The 18,796-nt window shown below is 40.4% G+C and overlaps 1 protein-coding gene and 1 pseudogene across 1 annotated transcript; both read left to right on the top strand.

Moving 5' to 3' along the window:
* LOC8068539 lies at positions 1-1,214 on the top strand. The gene is made up of 2 exons (XM_021464572.1): positions 1-105; positions 148-1,214. The coding sequence occupies exons 1-2, from the start codon at positions 16-18 to the stop codon at positions 811-813; spliced, it is 756 nt and encodes a 251-aa protein (XP_021320247.1). The 5' UTR covers positions 1-15; the 3' UTR covers positions 814-1,214.
* LOC8064364 lies at positions 1,604-5,338 on the top strand (annotated as a pseudogene).

Genomic DNA, 18,796 nt, shown 5'->3' on the forward strand with positions numbered 1-18,796 from the left:
GAGGGCGTCGCACCCATGGCGGCGCCGCTGCCGCTCGTCGACGGGGTCGGGCCCCAGGTGGACGCACCGGCACCGCTGCCGCTCGTCGACGGGGTCGGGCCCCAGGTGGACGCACCGGCACCGCTCGTCGACGGGGTCGGGCCCCAGGTGGACGGTCTCCCCAATACGCTGAACCTCCTCCTCAGGACGGCGACGTCTTCTCCCAATCACCCGGACCAAGAGCAGCGGAATCTGCTTCGGGCCTCACTCCTCCCGGTGATCGTGTGCAAGATCAAGGTCCGCGACGCAGGGCCGTTCATGCAGTTGGTGCGTCTGCCACTCGCCGCAGCCAACCCACATGGCAACCGCACCATCCCCAACCGCCTGGCGATCGAGAGGGTCGCTGCTGCTGCCAACGTCCTCTTCCTCCTCATCGATCCGCTACTGCCTTGCCTCCGCCGCCACCCCACCGACCCCACCCACCTCCGTGGGGTGAAGGCCTGCGCGGAGAGACTCCAGCATCTCGCCGCTGAGGCCGGTGGCTCCTTCAAGACATCCTGCAGTCAGTTCGCGCAGCGCATCATCCTGTACGTCACCCAAGCCCACGCCCACCCGATGTTCTCACCGTACGCTCCTCTCCGCTCGTCTATCGATGACATCATTCGCCGTGCCACGGTTCTCCTCGACCTCACGGTCACCGTGAAGCATCCGGAGCCGGGTGAGTTGGCTGCTGCTGCGGTGGAGGTGGCTGCATATGCAGCGCAGTACGGCGGCGCGGTGGCGGGACTGGGGGCCGAGGCCGAGGCTGATCCTGAGGAAGCCGAAGGCAACTAAGGCAAGGCGTGAAGATTCACCGAAGTGGTGCAAATCGTAGTTGATAGTTTCTACTAGAGTCCCACCAATCTTACTTTCTTCTAGTCGGAGCAGTTCTATGGATAGGGTGACGGTGAACGTAAATGTGATTCTCTGGTAGTACTATGGTAGTAGTAGAGTCAAGAGTTCCATCCCATGGAAATATCTGTTTAGGGTGATGGTGAAAGTAGATGTGACTCTCTGGTAGTACTATGGTAGTAGTAGAGTCAAGAGTTCCATCCCATGGAAATATCTGTTTCTGTAATTCTGTTAGTCTCTCAAATCAAAGATGGTGCTACAGTGCTGCTATAATAAGCAATTCTGCTATACTTGCCCTATGAATGTTCAGCTATGTATAAATGCTCATTTCTCTTGTGCTTAAAGTTTCTTCTGATAAATGAGGCTCTCAGGGGCACTATCTGGTATCTTTCCAGCTGTTTGAGTCCTCTGATTTGAATTATTTGGTGCTCTGAAAGTCCTGTGATTTGCTGACTGAATTGTGCTGGTTGTCTTACGGGCTACGGCAGTTCCATGAGTGAGTGGGAGGATTCCCATAGATATCTTAATCCAGATTAGTGGAGATAGGTGGCAGCTGCCAGAATGACTCAGAGGCTATTGGAAAGCAATATCAGGTTGTTTGGAAGGAGGAATTCATGCCTTGCTGGCAACAGATTATGTATGGTTAATTTAGTTGACTACTGAGCTACAGTTATGTGTGCACAATTTCTGAATTAAATTTGAACTTATTCTCTACTTCCTGCATATGAACTAATGTGATCCTTTGCATGTGAGCATCAGTGCCAAGAATGAAACGCTAACTGTGTCCAGCGAAGATAGAAGCAGATACGTTCACAGAAAGACAAAGTGGGCGCCTGACCTGACTTTGGACCCCGTCGTGTGCAAACGAAGGCCTTTGGCTTACCAGGTATCCTACCATCTATTATCACTCTCTTTCTCCTCCACGGGTTCATGCTTCTAGCCTGCTCTATCTCTTGGTATCTGTTGTTCTATGCACTACTACCATCTTTTGCATTTTGATTGATGCAATATGTTTGGTTCAACTTGTACCTACTGGTTACATTATGTTACATTTTCTCAGTAAAACTAATCCATGGAAATAACCCGAGACAGTTGTAAATATTTCCATATTACTTCCAGTCAAAAGGATGTCTAACTTGAATGTCTTTTTTCGTAAAATATCTCTTTCTCTTGGTAGCCTGGTACCTATGTCAATCTACATTCAAAAATTAAGCAAGATGCACACATTTTTGCAACCACTTTAGAAATTTAGAATTTGCTTCATACTTCAGTTCCTTTGACTAGAACGGGAATGCTGAAAAACACACTATTGATTGAGCATTACTTTGGAGGCTAGGCTAAAAAGCATCATTATTTACTTTTATTGAAAGGATAAGCCCAGCCTCCCCACTGACTGGACAGATATGAGCATTTTTCTTGCGATTCTCTCATGTATGATGCTTCGATTGCCAGGTGTCATTAATTCATATTAGTTCACGAGCAGACTCAGACCTTGTTTGGATGTTGTCGGATTTACCTCAATCCACATGTGTTGGAGTGGATTGGGGTGGAATTTAGTTCAAGTTCCACTCCAACCCAACCCCAACACATGTGGATTGATGTGAATCCGACTACATCCAAACAAGGCCTAGTGGAGCAAATTACCAAGCAGCTGAAATCTGGAACTTTGGATACATTCAAAATTGATGGTTCAGTGTCTACTGGAAATGAATTGAATTCTATTGGTTCTGACATCTTGAAAGAGAATGAGGTATTCCCAATATGAATGCTGTCACCACTACATGTGGTCTACACTCAGCAAATTTTTTGGATGTGAGGCCATCGTGTGTCAAGATAAAATGATTATATGCTCCCATTTGGTAATAATTTTTTTATCCTTTTTGCAGCTGGGAAATGTTGAACTATTGGAACTTTAAAGACGAGAGCTTATTGGTCAGAGAAGTTATCCTTTTCTCTTGTATTCATGCACTTCGTTTTACTGAAGTGAAAATAAATATGTGCCTGAGTCAATGCATCTTGGTGCTAATGAGGCATAGGGTTCCTTTATCAAGTAGTATCTTGCTTGATAGTTGATAATGCATGTAGTTGCTTGAAAATAAATATGTTAGGTTCTTGTTAATTGTTATTGGCCTTGTTAAATATCTGTATTTAATCCCTGAGAAAATCTGTAGTCGTAACTGTGGTGCATATTATCTGTAGGTGAAATACTCAGTTTGAATCCGGGATATAAGATGCCTTAGGACTACAAACCAATACTCAAGGAGACAAAAACTCCTCATCATGCTTATTTGCTTGTTTTGGCCTTTAGCGACCTTTTGGTTCTTCTGCCACTATATTTCTGATACACCAAGAATTCCTTGTACTTGGATATCGAGTTACACTAGTAGGAGCTTATCTTAATTTTCCTTTGTAATGTACTATAATTACGCATCATAGCTTGGGTCGTTTCTGAGAGTAGTATATTGTTGGTTGATCTGTTTTTTTAAATCTATGATGTGCTATACTTCATTTTGCTATTAATATTTAGCCTTTTGTTAAACTTTGATATATCTTTTTAAGTTCTCATCATGTCCTTGGTTAGAGGGGCGTGCACAACGTTGAGTGATTGTGGGTGGCAGCCTGATAGGGTGAACAGACGCCAAACCGAGCATTTGGGATTGGGCACACTGGGGACGGCGGTCAATCTCAAGGCCCGGGGCTCAGATAGATGAGGATCTCTCCTGGTAAATTTTTCCTTACTTATACAATTAGTACAACTCCACCTTTTGTCTATAAAGAGAGATTTACTTCACTCCTAACAAGGGTGGCTAATCTTATGCCTAATCCTAACACTAATGGCCCTTTCTTACTTCCGATCTGGCCCATAAGGTCTAGGTGGCTGCCCATGATATTTACTGTCTTATGTTGGCCATTGCAGGCAGAAGCACATCCAGGACATATATTATTGGAGTGCGTATAGGTCATGAAAGCAATACCCAGAAGCTGACTACTTGAAGTATGATCTATTCTTGGAAATCTTATGGTATTATTTTGTTGAAACATCCCTGAGAGCAGTCTCTTTATTAAACTGTTGGCTTCATTCACACATGATAGGATACTGGAGCTGTCATTGGAGTATATGGGACTAAGAAAATCATTGGAGAAAAGTGATATTTTGCTAAGATAATTTCCAGAGCAATTTTTAAACGTCCTGCTCCATTTTTCAGTCCTTTTCATTATAATTTTTTTAGTTTCATCTTTATCTTGACGCTCAAGCTCTACAGATCTACAGCACATCATTTTGTTGTGTGTTGTCCTTATAGTAAATAACTTCAATAGCAATTTCAACACAATAGACAAATGAAGCGCTGTTTTTTTTGTCATGCTCAATGGAGGAAAGGTATATTTTGCTAAGATATTTTTCAGAGCGATTTTTAAATGTCCTGTTCCATTTTGCAGTCCTTTTTGTCATAATGTTTTAGTTATCTTGATGTTCATTCTACAGCACATCATTTTGTTGTGTGTTGTCCTTATAGTAAATAACTTATATAGCAACTTCAACACAATAGACAAATGAAGCCCCTTTTGTTTTTGTCATGCTCAGAGTGAGATTCGCCATCAAGACATAAATGAAGCACAAGATGCTTATGAAGACCTATACATCAATGTATCGGCTGAGTCTAATGATAAAGTTTAGATACTGCAGTTGTGTTGATTGAGCTGCTTCTTGGTCCTGTTTCCGTAAGTCCAGCATGCCTTTCTTCCCCCTCAAAATCAGTTTGTTGTCAACAAACCATGGAGTCATTTGGACCTTAGGTAAAGTCAAAAGCTACTTCAACTACTGCTGTTTCTTCAGCAATTATCTCCAAGGGTGCAGTTTCAGCTAATGTGCAACCGGTGCAGAATACCACTTCACAGCCAGATTTCCTTCATTACCAATCACACGATGCTCCTTGGCTGCCCACACCCCAGAACAATGCTCCATCAATTCCTTCCACGGGGCCTGTTTTGAGTACATTATTACCTAACCTGTTCCTGGGCCTCAGCAACCAGTATCAAGCAATCGACAACATCCACCTCAATTTTTCGAGCTAATAACTCCTCAATTGGGCCTTCTTTTGGTCAACCACCTGGTCCACAAAATCTTGCTCAATGCCACCGCGACCCCTTCAAATACCCCATGCCTCGGGTGGTTGGCCACCTTTTTCTCTACTGTTCCATCGCAAGCTCAGAGGCCTCTGCAAACTTTCATGGCAATGACATCTCCTATTTGGCTATTTCTGTCTCTCCTCTTGGTGCAACTACACCACAACCACAAGGCCCAATTGCATTGACACCATCAAATCTGCCCACCATCAGTACCAAATTTCCAGGCCTCCTGGTGGAGCTCAGTCTTTTCCTAGAGCTGCGCCTCAAGGTCCTGTTTAGTTACTCCCCTAAAATTTTTTCATCCATCCCATCGAATCTTTGGACAAATGCATGGAACGTTAAATGTAGATAAAAAAATAAACTAATTACACAGTTTGGTTGAAAATCGCGAGGCGAATTTTTTAAGCCTAATTATTACTCCATGATTAGCCTTAAGTGCTACAGTAACCCACATATGCTAATGATAGATTAATTATACTTAATAGATTTGTCTTGCAGTTTTCTGACGAGCTATGTAATTTGTTTTTTTATTAGTTTCTAAAAACCCTTCCCGACATCCTTCCAACACATCCGATGTGGCATTTCCGGTCCGCCTGCCCTAGGGCCTTGTTTACTTCCAAAAAATTTTGCAAAATTTTTGGAGAACTAAACAAGGCCTAGGTCTAGGTCCTGCAAGCACAAGCGGCAGTCAGGACCTCCACTCCCAGTCACGGGCGACTTTACTTTTCAGCGCCTACTCAGCATCAAGCAGTCAAAGGGGAATACAGGACAGAACTCACCCTGGATCATTCTTCCATCCTAGTAATCACAGTTAGAAGACTAGACTGACAAATCCTTATCAAGATGAGATTGACAAAGTCACTATAACTATCGACGGAAACATCACGTGCAACTTAAAGCACAGAGCTGTCACTCCTAATGAACTCACCGACCTAAATGTGGATGTTGTTATCAATGGGCTTGAGCATGCTTTTCAGCTCATGACAAATGCTGACCGTGACCGTGCGCTCCTTCATGATAATAAGGATACAAGAAAAGGTGCATTTTCTAGGGGTAGTTACTCCCTCGGTCCCTCTATTGTTGAGCAGCCATGGAACATTAAACGGGTCTAAGAAGAATGAACAGACATGCTGCATACCGAAGCCATTTAGGAATACCGAACCACGACTTGTGCAAATAAGATGTAAGGTGAATTGAAAGACGAGAACAATTAATAGCAACTATATGTAGACACGCAAAAGCGCTATATTGCTTTCCACAACTTTAGCATAGACATCTCCGGCTAGAGGAAAAACTTAACATATAAATATATTGGAATATCATTATAGATGCACAAAGTGCCTGTGTCCAAGAGAGAAGACACCGCAAAGGTAGATGGAGGCCTGAAGCTTGTGTGATCAGCAGGAGGATTAGGTAGACGTACGGGTGATCATGGGATCCCTCAATTCCACAATGGTACCGCTTATACACCTGAAGGTCAGGTGCGAAGTCTTTGAAAATTGAGAGAAATTGTTTAGAAAATGCTGAAAAGAATCTAAGAACTGTCAACATTCATTTACTTTTTTTAAACCAAAGAAGGCGAACACGGAAGAAGTGAAAGCTGCATATAGGAATCTTTACTGTAAAAGCTAACCAAGGCATCAGGCATATCTAAAGAATTATCAATGAAGGCCACCTTACCATACACAGGGACCGATACTTTGCACAGTCCCCACGGCCCACGCCTCAGTAATCCTTTGCATTATCACGTAAGAAGATAGGGCACTGAGGATCAGCTAAAAAGAAAGGAACAGAACTGAGTTTCGAGTACACAGTGAATCTATCAGCGCTATTTTTTCTAGAGGCCCAATAAACATAGCGCATCTACACCAAAAAAAAAGCAGCACAGAAAACCAGTTTGATTCCAAAGTTTGGTCTAACAATGTGTAAGGTACCGATATTATATTAGATGATGACGATAATGTGAATCTATGTTCTTGTTTACTTCTTTGGGCAGGTAGGATTTTTTTTAGCAGCAAGTAGAAGTTAGTGTAGCTTTACAATACTATACTGTGACAGTAGAAGTAGGCCGAGGAGCTTAGCGTAGGGCTTGAAGTCAAAGTTTAAAGGAAAAAACAACAGTGAAAGTGGATAGTATAGAACTATTGAACTCGTAAATCTAGACATACCATGAACATGAATGCAGTACTAAGTACTAAATACAATAAGCATACTTGATGATCAACCAATTGCCAAACTCAAGAGAAGATCATCAACTACCTCTAAGAAAACGGTTCAAAAAACCACTAAAGGGCTAGATGCACTTACAGGAAGCGGGGTACAAGCAGTGGGTATTCTTCTAAATTCAGATGCCAACACCATGCTCACACACGCTTGAGGGCCGGTTTCTTAGATCGGTCGGTGTATAGTTTTTTACCCCTTCCAGTTCTTCCGGGCTTTATAATCTGCAGTTTTAACATGTTTCTTCTATTGTGTACACGGCGAGACTAAGCCAAAAATATTGATCATTTTGCACTATTTGGGATTTTTTTTGGAAATGTTAGTCAAGAAATTGTGTATCCTTATTTTGTAAAATTAGAAGAAAAAGAAAACAACTACGAAGTGTACATTATGTGGATCTTGTTTCTATCTTCCAGTTGTTTTCATCCATTTCAATAGTTTACTGTAGTTGACCGGCGATATATGAGATATACATATGAACATCATCTGTGGAGTAGTCAAAATCAATGAATCAAATGGGTCTGGTGACGGCACAATTGGTCTTTTGGAAAAATTAAGATCAATAATTATACTGTCTTTTGAAATTTGATTGATAACTTAATATATTATAAAATGATCTTGTAATTCGTCTATGCCACTCACTATTGAAGGCTAAATTCATACCTGCATCTCTACTCACATCTTGAAAGGAACAAAAAATAAGCATAGACAAATCAAATCAAGCATCTCTACTCACATGGAACAAAATTAAGCATATCTACTCACATCTTGAAAAGAACAAAATTAAACATAGACAAATCAAATCAAGCAGGAAGAGAACACGATTACAACGATTCTCATGGAGAAACAGAAATGCATCAATCAACATAATCACTTGTTTGGCTTCCATTAGTAATAGATACAGTAAACAATAGTACTTGTTTCTTTCAGCCACGGCTGCAGTCCAAGAGGCTGCAATGTAAAAAGAGACCATAAATTATTTTGGAAAATTCAAGATCTAGGCCTTATTTTGTTCCAAAATTTTTTCAAGACCAAATGCAAACGAAAGTGCTACAACTAAACAAGACCCTAATGGTGTTGAAAACAAAACATGTTATAGAATGATATTGCAATTTGTCATCCTACTCATAGTGAGGACTAAATTCATCGCCTGAATCAGTACTCACATATTGAAAGAAACAAATAATTTGTCATTCCACACACTGAAGAAGATTAAATTCATCGCCTGAATCAGTAGTCACATATTGAAAGAAACAAATAATTTGTCATTCCACACACTGGAGAAGATTAAATTCATCGCCTGAATCAGCAGTCACATATTGAAAGAAACAAAAATTCAACCTAAAAGGCAGACAAATCAACCATCGATTCCGATAACATTTCACATATTGAGAAACAGATCGAAATGCATCAATCAACACCATCACCAGTTTGGTTTCCATCTCCATAGACCAGTAAGATCTGGCCAACCAATTCGACCAAACCACTCGGGCATCTCTACTACTACTACTGAAGATAGATAACCATACCAACCACACATTCTGATGAAGATTGGGAACTACCAACCGCGCATAGATCTGAAGATTTTAAGTAAACACTAACATCCTAACATTCTGATGAGGATTGAACTACCAACCATGCATAGATCTGGGTCAGTAGTAGCCGCCTGCCTCGCCCTCAAGCCTCCGCCTCGTCGGGGGTATAGGTCATGTCGAGAAATCGACTTGCCTGGCACAGGAGATCATCGATGGAGTTGCGCAGTGAGTCGTCGGTGCTGTAGCCCGGGTGGCCGCGGGCATCGGCGGTGTAGGAGTTGATGCGCTGGGCAAACTCCGTACAGGAGACGTTGAAGGATCCGCCAACCGCCCGGGCGTACTCCTCCAGTTTGTTGGCGCAGGCGTCCATCATGAGGAGATGGGTGGCGTCGGTGGGGAGGCGGCGAACAGATGGGAGGAGCGGATCCTGAAGCAGGAGGACTAGGTCGCACGCATCAGCGATTTTCTTGAGAACCTCGCGGTTAGGGAGAACGCGGCGGATCTCTATGTTGTTGTTGTTGTCGTCGTCGTCGTCTCCGGAGAGCGGGAGATTCATCAGCTGTAAGAAGGGACCCGCCTCGCGAACCCTCATCTCCCGACGCTGCTGCTCCTCCTGGGGCAGTTCGATGCCGCGCACGAGGTCCGCCATGTCTCTGGCGCCTTCTCTCTTTGCCCTCTCAGGATGGAGGTAGATATGGATGGGGATGGCGACGGCTGCCTCGCGAGTATTATAGAGATAAAAACACATCACATAGACAGATATCCTATTATATTTGTTTTCATATTTCTAATCAGATTCGCATTCGAATATGGATAATGCATAAGATACGATTGAATATCGACAACATGAATATACGATTTAAGTATTTGGATACGGATACGATATCGAATGTTGGATATTCGGACTCTAAATAAATTCGATCTCGAACCTGGCTCGCGAGGCCAGCTTTATAGCGACGGATAGATTTTTTTTCTTTTGTTCAGCTTTTTTATTTGGGCCTATGTTTTGTGTTGGAAATAGGGTTTTATTTGAAAAGGTCCACTTTATGTTCTCAATTTTGATGAATGTCTGATTTTTATCCCTAAATTCTAAAATCGAACAAAATACATCTCTCAACTTTTAAAACCATGTACATTACATCCCTGACTTAGTTTTGAAAGCGATTTTGTCTCTTTTTTCATTTATTTCGGCTGAACTTTTTTTTTAAAATCACTATAAATCACATAAAAATTATAAAATAGAAAACTCAATTTTATTGGACTTCAGATGAATAGATATACACATTGAATATATAATATAATATATTTTAATACAAATTTTTTGATACAGCTTTAGATCTATGCTTTTATGTAATTAATTAGACTAATTATAGCTACATTTTCTATGGTCCAATTGTGATAAAATTTATATGGTAGGCTAATTATTCTATGCTTCAGTTGTATTAAAAATTTTATACTTAGTAGATCATGTAGTACTTAGTTATAGATTTATTTAGGTTTATGCTTGTTAAGTCTTAATAAATCTATAACTAAGTTATGCATGATCTAATAAGTATGAAATTTTTACCATAGTTTAAACATATAATAATTATCCTAATATAAAAAATTCACCATAATTGGACCATACAAACTATAGCTTTGAATTATTCTAATCAATTATAGAAAAACACAGATCTAAAGCTACAACAAAATTTTGTACTAAAGTATACCATAATATATGTTTACTGTATAGATCTACTTATTTGGGGTCCAACAAAATTAGATTTACTATTTTATGAATTTTATGTGATTTACTATAATTTTACAAATATTGAGACAAAATAATAAAAATGAGAAAGACAAAACTGTCGTCAAAACCGTTCATAACCATGTTGGAGACGTAATATGCATGGTTTCAAAAGTTAAGGGATATATTTTATCTAATTTTGAAGTTCAGGGATCAAAAACAGACTTTCACGAAAGTTGAGGACCTAAAGTGGACTTCTTCCTTTCATTTGAAGTATCAGCTATAAGCCTATAATGGCCTTGTTTAGACCTTGTTTAGTTCACCTCAAAACCTAAAAACTTTTCAAGATTTTCCATCATATCGAATCTTGTGGCACATGCATGAAACATTAAGGGAGTGTTTGGGAGTACTCCGCTCCATGTTTTTTAGCCAAACGGTTTTAGCTTCACGCACTGAGTTCGAGGAAAAAATGTAGAGTTGTGAGAGCACCTAAAGAGGTACTCCACAAACTCCAGTTTTTTTGTGGAGCTGCTCCACGGCGGAGTTTGTGGAGCAGTGCCACCCCGTAAATATAGATAAAAAATAACTAATTATACAGTTTATCTGTAATTTACGAGACGAATCTTTTGAATCTAGTTAGTTCATGATTGGACAATAATTGCCAAATAAAAACAAAAGTACTACAGTGCCCAAAAACTTTTCACCTCCTAAACTAAACAAGGCCTTAGTTTGCAAAAAAAAATTGGATTTGGCTATTGTAGCACTTTCGTTTGTATTTGACAATTATTATCTAATCACAGATAAACTAGGTGTAACACTCTCGTGTTAAGCGAACTAAAACATGACATGTCATCATGAGCATTGCATAGTTTATTGTTAAGTAAACCCTATGCATTAACTTAAAATAAGTTTAAATTTGGTTGAATGTGCTTAAGAATTAAAGTGTGTTTATTTTGTGTATGGATGCTTGTTTTGGAGTTTAAAAACCATGGGTGAAAATTTTTTCCGAAAAACTTAGGGGGGAACCCTAGTTTTCAAAACCCTAGATTTGCCCCCTTTTGTGCAATTCAAAAACTAAGCAAAATTTGAAGTTGAGTTCAAAAGAAAAGTTGTAGGTCTTGTCAAGAGGTACAACTTTGGCGTTTTGAGTTTTTGGAGTTTTAATACAAAATTCAAAGTAATTTTGAAAATACAGATTTCCGGAAAGTGTCCCCTTTTCTAATTTAAATCTCCAATTCAAAATCTATTTGGAATTTTGAAAAACGGTCAACATGAAAGTTGTAGGGCTTGAAAAGTTGAACAACTTTCATGTTGGGAGTTTTTCAAGTTGTTTTGGAAAATCAAAAGTAATTTTAGAATTTCTAATCTGCCCCAATTCAAAAATTGAAATTTTCCCAATTTGAGATTTGGATTTCAAACTGTTTGGCTCAAATTCATCCCTTTCCATTTGAAATCAGCCTTGGACCCTTAAAGATGTTTTGTAGCATTCAAAATTCTGAGCAAGTTTTATTTTGGCAGAAATTTGACTTCTGTTCAAATTTTGGTTGATTTTCACAAAAAGACAGAAAGGGTACTTTGGGAAAGAGGGGGATAAGCTCGGTCTCTGTTCATGGCGGTAGACCGCCGAGCTTGAGCCGGCGTTTGACAGCGCGTGGACCACCGTTTAACCTCGTCCAAGCGCGTGCTCGCGTCCGTGGCAAGGTGAAGCAGCTGCTGGCGAGGTGGAGCGCGGCGTGTCTCTTCCTCTTGCGCTCACCGACGTCGTTTTGCCACGGAGCACCGACGGACAGCGTTCCACTCAAATCCAAAATTCACCGCAACGGTTGATCCATATCCAAATTCACCGTGAGCATATCTTTGTTACCTCCTTGCGCATCTCCAGAACCCACCCTTCTGTTCCCTCTCGCACCAGAGCACCAGAATTCATCGTTTCCATCCTCGCCGGAGTAAACCGCCGCCGAGCTCGAGTATCCCGTGGTTGGCCCATCCGAGCAACTCTCTGCTCTCTCTTTCTCTCGTCTTTGCTTCGTCATGACTCCGTGATGCTCATCGGCTCGCTCTTTTCCCCGTTGTTTCACAGCTGTCGCCGGAACATCGTCTTCTTCGTCGGAGCTCGCCGCCGAAGTCACTGATCGCGTGGACGAGTATCACCCGGTTGTTCTCCGCTCCCTCTTTCTGCGTCAGCACACCCAGGGTGAGAAACCGGTGCTTCCTGACCTCTCCATTCTTTCTCTACCAGTCTAGAGTCACCGGCGTAAGCACCGCCACGGCCATGTCCGCCACCGCTCATGGCCAGAGCTCGCTAGAGCGGTAGAGTGCGGGTTTTCTAGCTCGTTTGGTTGCGGGTTGTTTGCTGGTGCTCGTGCTCGTCTCCGTTTGGTTCGGGGTGGCCGGAGTTGGCCGGCGTAAGCCACGCCGCCGCGTGGTGTCACGCTCTGGACGGCCGGGTGCGTCGGGGACCTTGCAGTTGTAAAGATGAGAAAGGAGAGGGGTTTGTTTGCGAAGCCGTAGACTCATGTGAATAGTAGCCTGGTCTGCGGGTTGGTTTCTAAGAAAGCCGAGGGCTTTTCTGCAAAACTGTCAGCGCGCGCGTGTAGGAGACGGAACTGACAGGTGGGGTTTGCCGTGTCAGTGTCCCGCAGAGAGGAAGGGAGGCGGCACCTGACGAGCGGGACCCGTTCGTCAGTGGCTGCAGGAGAGCGGCAGCGCCCGCGCGCGACGCGGGAAGGCTTCCGGGCCGACTTGGGCCGTGTCCAAGCGGGCCGCCTGCGCCACAGTGCTGTTTTTCTTTTTCCTTTTTGTTTAAAAATGCTTGATGTTTGAATTTGTGTAATAATTTGTGTAGTAATTCAAAAATAGTGAAAATTTTTGTATAGATTCCATAAAATGAGTAGGACACAGGAAAAATATTAGGTTCTATTTTCTGATAGTTTGCATGTATATTTAAAATGCCTCTGTTTATTAATAAATAAATCTTCCATGAATTTTAATAATTTATGGGTATATCCAAAAATTATGAAATTTAATATGTGAACTTGTGTTACTGTTATCTAGCTTCAGGAATAATTTCAGTTCTTTTTGATAAAGTATGCTCTGTTTATTAATAAAGCTATTTAAAATAAGTATAAAAGGAATAGAAATAATTAATCCCTTTAGGATTTGAGTGATATTTTGGATTGATTGACAACCAGAGGTTACTTAGCATGATATGCTCCCTGGTTATGGTTTATTTCATATAAATGATCTTTGTTGTATAATAGCTTCACAACCTTGCTTAATGGAGATGGTAAAACTTGCTTAATAGTAATTTAGGTTTTGATAGCTAAGTTAGTTTATTTTTATACCGTGAAGGAAAGTTGTACTCGAGGAAGTTATGTTCGTTGTTATCATCCAAGAACATGTAACCTGTCTTTATCATGTCTTGAGCATCTCATTGATCATGCATATGCACTTTTACGTATAGAATACGCTCTGGAAGAATCTGATCCTCAGTGGGTTACTTCCGAGTTTGTGGATCCTTCGGGCTTTGCTGAGTTGCCGAACTTCCCTTCCGGTCAAGGCAAGCCCCGGACATTAAACCCTATCCTTGTATTTTCATAAAGTTATTTATATCACTTGAGTTAATATGATGCATTAGGTGAATAGGAGTTGAGTGAATCCTATTTGCTGCATTACCTACCTTGATGATTTCCATATTAACCTTGATACTTGTTTTATGAAAATACTTAGTATGCTTAGCCCTGCTTATTAGATAGGTTTTCAAATGAGAAAGTTTGAAGGGTTGTTGTGGAATACTTTTATAGTCAATAATGTTTCAACTTGAGACCGGTCGGTGGACTTGCTTTAAGAATGGAGTCTTAAAGTAGTGTCTCCAACTATGTCGATTAAGGACCGTACCGTTGATTGGCCTGTTGTGATTGAGATCTTTGAGTACAGCCCACATGCGGTGGTAAGCCTTACCTATAGCTATTCCGATACTTGAGAACGGCTAACCGCGTACTGGGAGTGGAGAGATGGCGAGAGTAGCGTGTACCCACCTTACGGATCTGAGATGACCGGAAAACATCTAGATTGGCTGTAGGATGGTGGTGTACTGTACTCTCGGGTGACGCTGGACCCGTTCTTGTATGGGAGGATCTATAGAAACAGGTTGACATATGCAAGATTAAGTTCTACATATATCGTGTGGTACTGAATCCCCAGCTGGGTTTAATCGATTCGAATCACCATGTTTCCTCGGATATGGAGCCTCAATCCTCACACCATCATCGTAGTAATAAGTGAATCTTTGGTATAAGAAAGATATGGTTTGCTTATGAAAGTTTGATAATAATTTAGTTAGTCATATATGATAACCTTGAGTTAAAACTTGAAAGTAGGTTTTACTCTTAGAAAGCTTTTATGCAAAAGAAATGTTTTGATCTTGCTAAAGCCTTACTTTGAATCCCTATAGCCTGCATACCTGAGTCTTCGCCTCTTTTATAGTCGGTTAAGTCTTGTTGAGTACTTTTGTACTCAGGGTTTATTAACCCCTGTTGCAGGTGAACCTCTTGATTATCCTTTTGATAGTCGTTGTTACTTTACCCTTGTGGAGGAGAGTGATGATGATGAATCTGATGTGTGACCTTGGGCAAGTAAAACTTGTTGTGTGATCTATGGTTTATGTAATATAAAGTTCCGAAGCTTTTATGTATCAAATACTTTTAGTTTGTAAACTATGAACTTAAGTTTCAATCTATGTTATGTAACCTTTCCGCTTTTACTCTGATTTCTCTTATCTATGAAATGTTGTAATACTGTGATGCTTGATGAGGGAATTCCTGAAAAGAATGTAACGTGGATGATTCGGGTTTCCCGAGGACACCCGACAGACTTCTTGAGTCATTTGGAACTCGTGCACATCGATCAAAAGTCTTTAGAACAATGATGTGTGCATGTGGGCCAATTAATTCAGGAGGTTCTGCCACACTAGGCTTAAAAGATTCGTCTCGCAAATTACAATGTGCAACTAGTTTCTATTTTTGACTATATTTAATGCTCCATATATGCGTCCAAAGATTCGATGTGACGAAAAATCTTGAAAAAAAATTGAAATTAAACCAGACCCTAGTTTGGTTCGGAATCGATTTCTGATTTTTGGACTTGAGTACGGCTGGGCCTCGTTTAGTTCCTACCCAAAAAAAAGTTTATACCCTATTCCATCATGTTGGACACATACATGTATGAAATATTAAATATAGACTAAAAATAATTAATTATATAGATTACGATTACTTCGCGAGACGAATCTTTAAACCTAATTACTATATAATTTTATAAAAAAGGTGCTACGGTAACACATGTGCTTTAAGCTTAATAAATTCATCTCGTAAATTATTGATCGATTCTGTAATCTGTTTTTTATTAGTATAGAAACACCCTATACGAGTGACACCTTAAAACATTATATCCTAGAACTTGTTGCTGGCCCTAGGGATGTTGTGCTCGTGGTGGACTGGTGGATGCCATTGGTGTCATGTTAAAGAATCATTTTTTTCTTTTTTAAATTTCAGTTTTTGTTTCATTTCTTTTTTTCATTGTTTCATTTAGTTTTAGTTTTATGAGGAGTTTTCAAATAAATTTTTAATTTTCAGTTTTTCAATATTTTTAGTTTCATTTTTTAGTCTTGTTTTCTTTTTGAAAAAAGTAGTTTCAGATTTCAAACACTCATTTAGGTTTGAATGTCTTTCTAAATCATGCATATTAGTTGTCTTATACCTATAATGTATAAGTTGTTACAAATTAGTTGTTTTACATGTAATGTATAAGTTGTTACAAAAGGGCAGTCATTGTACGCATAAGTTATCATAAAAGAATTTATCCCCCAATTTTTGTAGGATACTAGATAAATGTCCGTGCGATGCAATGGGAAAAGTTAATACCCAAAAAAGTATTGTGAGCGTGATCTTCGAAACATGAATATTGTGCAAACTCGACAATGTCTACATATGTTGTACATAGAGGAGGGGTGACCATTAGGTGAAACTAAGAGTAATTCTGTCCTAAGTGTATGCTCTTACAAACCTTGATGCCACATATTTTTAATAATATCAAAAGGGCATTGTTAGCAAGCACCAACGGCTAGATGTGTTGGGAGTATCTGCATAAAAGTTATTTGTTACTCCGTAATATTTAAAGCACCAACATGGCAAGGTCCTACAGGACCAAGGCCAACACATGGTTTCATGAGTCCAAACATAGCTAGTGCACTTGGTGACATTTGAGATGGGTATAAAACCTGTGGCTCAGTATAATTAGATACTTACAACTGTGTCAACTGCTTAATGCCATGCAATTCAGAAAAGGTAGAACATCGTGTGCACATAATTATCTTCTAGCTTGATGAGTGGGGAGGTTGTATAGCATCTTACCTTAAAATAGGTTAAAACAGTTGGCCCTTTGGGGCGCTCGGTTGCATGTTTATATAAGCAGGGAAACACCCCTGCGTGGTTTACAACTTGTGTTACAAGATCACAACAAACTCAGGGATAAGATCTATCTCCTAGCTAACTTACTAGCTAATAATAATGTGTTACATTACTTCAAGTACAAGTCAAGGATGCATGGTGTCCAGGTTCAGCCGAGACTATAGTTTAATACTCCCCCACAATCTTAGCCAATGATGAGGTTTAAATTGCTTCTGAATTTCTTCAACTGCGCAACAGAAATTGCTTTGGTAAAACCATCGGCAACATGATCTCCTGAACCGATGAACCGAATGTCCAGTAGCTTTTGTGCCACTCTCTCACACAAAAAATGAAAATCTATCTCGATGTGTTTCGTTCTAGCATGAAACACTGGATTTGCTGATAAATAAGTTGCACCTAAATTGTCACGCCATAACCGCGCCACAAGTGGATGTGGTATACGCAATTCAGTTAACAATTTTGTATCCACATGAGCTCAGCTGTGGCATTGGCTAAAGCTTTATACTCAGCTTCAGTCGAAGATCTTGACACGGTTGCTTGCTTTCTTGTCGTCCATGACACTAGGTTAGCACCAAGATACACGGCAAAACCTCTAGGGGAACGACGATCATTCACATCACCTGCCCAATCTGCATCCAAGAAGGCGCTAACTAACATGGAATTGGACCTCTTAATCTAAAGACCATGCTTGATTGTTTCAGGAACATATACCTTAATATCCTTTTCGCCGCACTCCAATGAACCGAGGTAGAAGCATGTAAAAACTGACAGACTTTGTTCACAACGAATGCTATATCAGGTCGTGTAAGCGTGAGATATTGCAATGCACCTACTAGGCTTCTGAAACGCGTGGAGTCCTCGGGTCCAAACTTTACTCCATCTAAAATATTGAGTTTCTCCGAGACGGACAAGGGCGTCTCAACTGGCTTTGCCTTGGTCATACTAGCCCGAGCAAGGACATCATTTGCACATCTCTCTTGAGTTAACAAAATTCCATTTGAGGATTTCTTAACTTCAATGCCAAGGAAATAGTGAAGATCCCCTAGATCCTTTAACGCAAAATTTCTGTGCAAATCTTTCAACAATGTAGTTTCTATACCTATTAATTGTTATAGACACTATATATAGAAACCATGGTCCTAATGAATAGTTTCTATAAAATAATTTTTTATCCAATCATATTCATTCTCTATCCATTCTCAACCAATCATATCACTTCATGTCTTGGATCTCGTGTAGACATGATTTCTAACTTAGACCTAGTTTCTATGATTTTTACTCTCTCTCTTGAATAACTACCTTGCCACATCAGCAAAATGTTTAGGTGACACTACAATTAATGTCTACAGAAATTATGATAGTTTTTGCATTGAGCCCTAACAACAACAAAGACCCCCTAAGAAACGTAATATGGACTTGTGATTGGTGAACGTTTTTTCTCATGGAATTCCAAATAATAGATACAGGCAGCTCCCAGTCAGGCTACAAAGCCCAGGCTTCACCCCTGGTGCTACTTATGTGCCCCATGGGCTGAAAGATTTCGATCGTATGCTCATTGCCATATGGACCCGTTTATGCAAGTAGCTCATGGCCCATGCCCTTTGATTTTGTAGGCAATCTGTCTTGTTTCCAAGAAAGTGATTTAGTTTTTCATGTGTTTATAAGATGTACGGTCCTAAAAACCTAGGAGTATTTAAAACACTCGAATGAAATGTCCGCATGAAAGAGATTCGCTAGTAAATTCTTTCTCCGTCTCAAATTATAAGATGTTTGACTTTTTTATATTAAGTTTGACTACTCGTCTTTTGTCGTGGCTTAGTTTTATTAATAAAAGTTTTTTAAGGATGACT

Source organism: Sorghum bicolor, chromosome 7, assembly GCF_000003195.3.
Source record: "Sorghum bicolor cultivar BTx623 chromosome 7, Sorghum_bicolor_NCBIv3, whole genome shotgun sequence".
In the NCBI taxonomy this organism is placed as follows: domain Eukaryota; kingdom Viridiplantae; phylum Streptophyta; class Magnoliopsida; order Poales; family Poaceae; genus Sorghum; species Sorghum bicolor.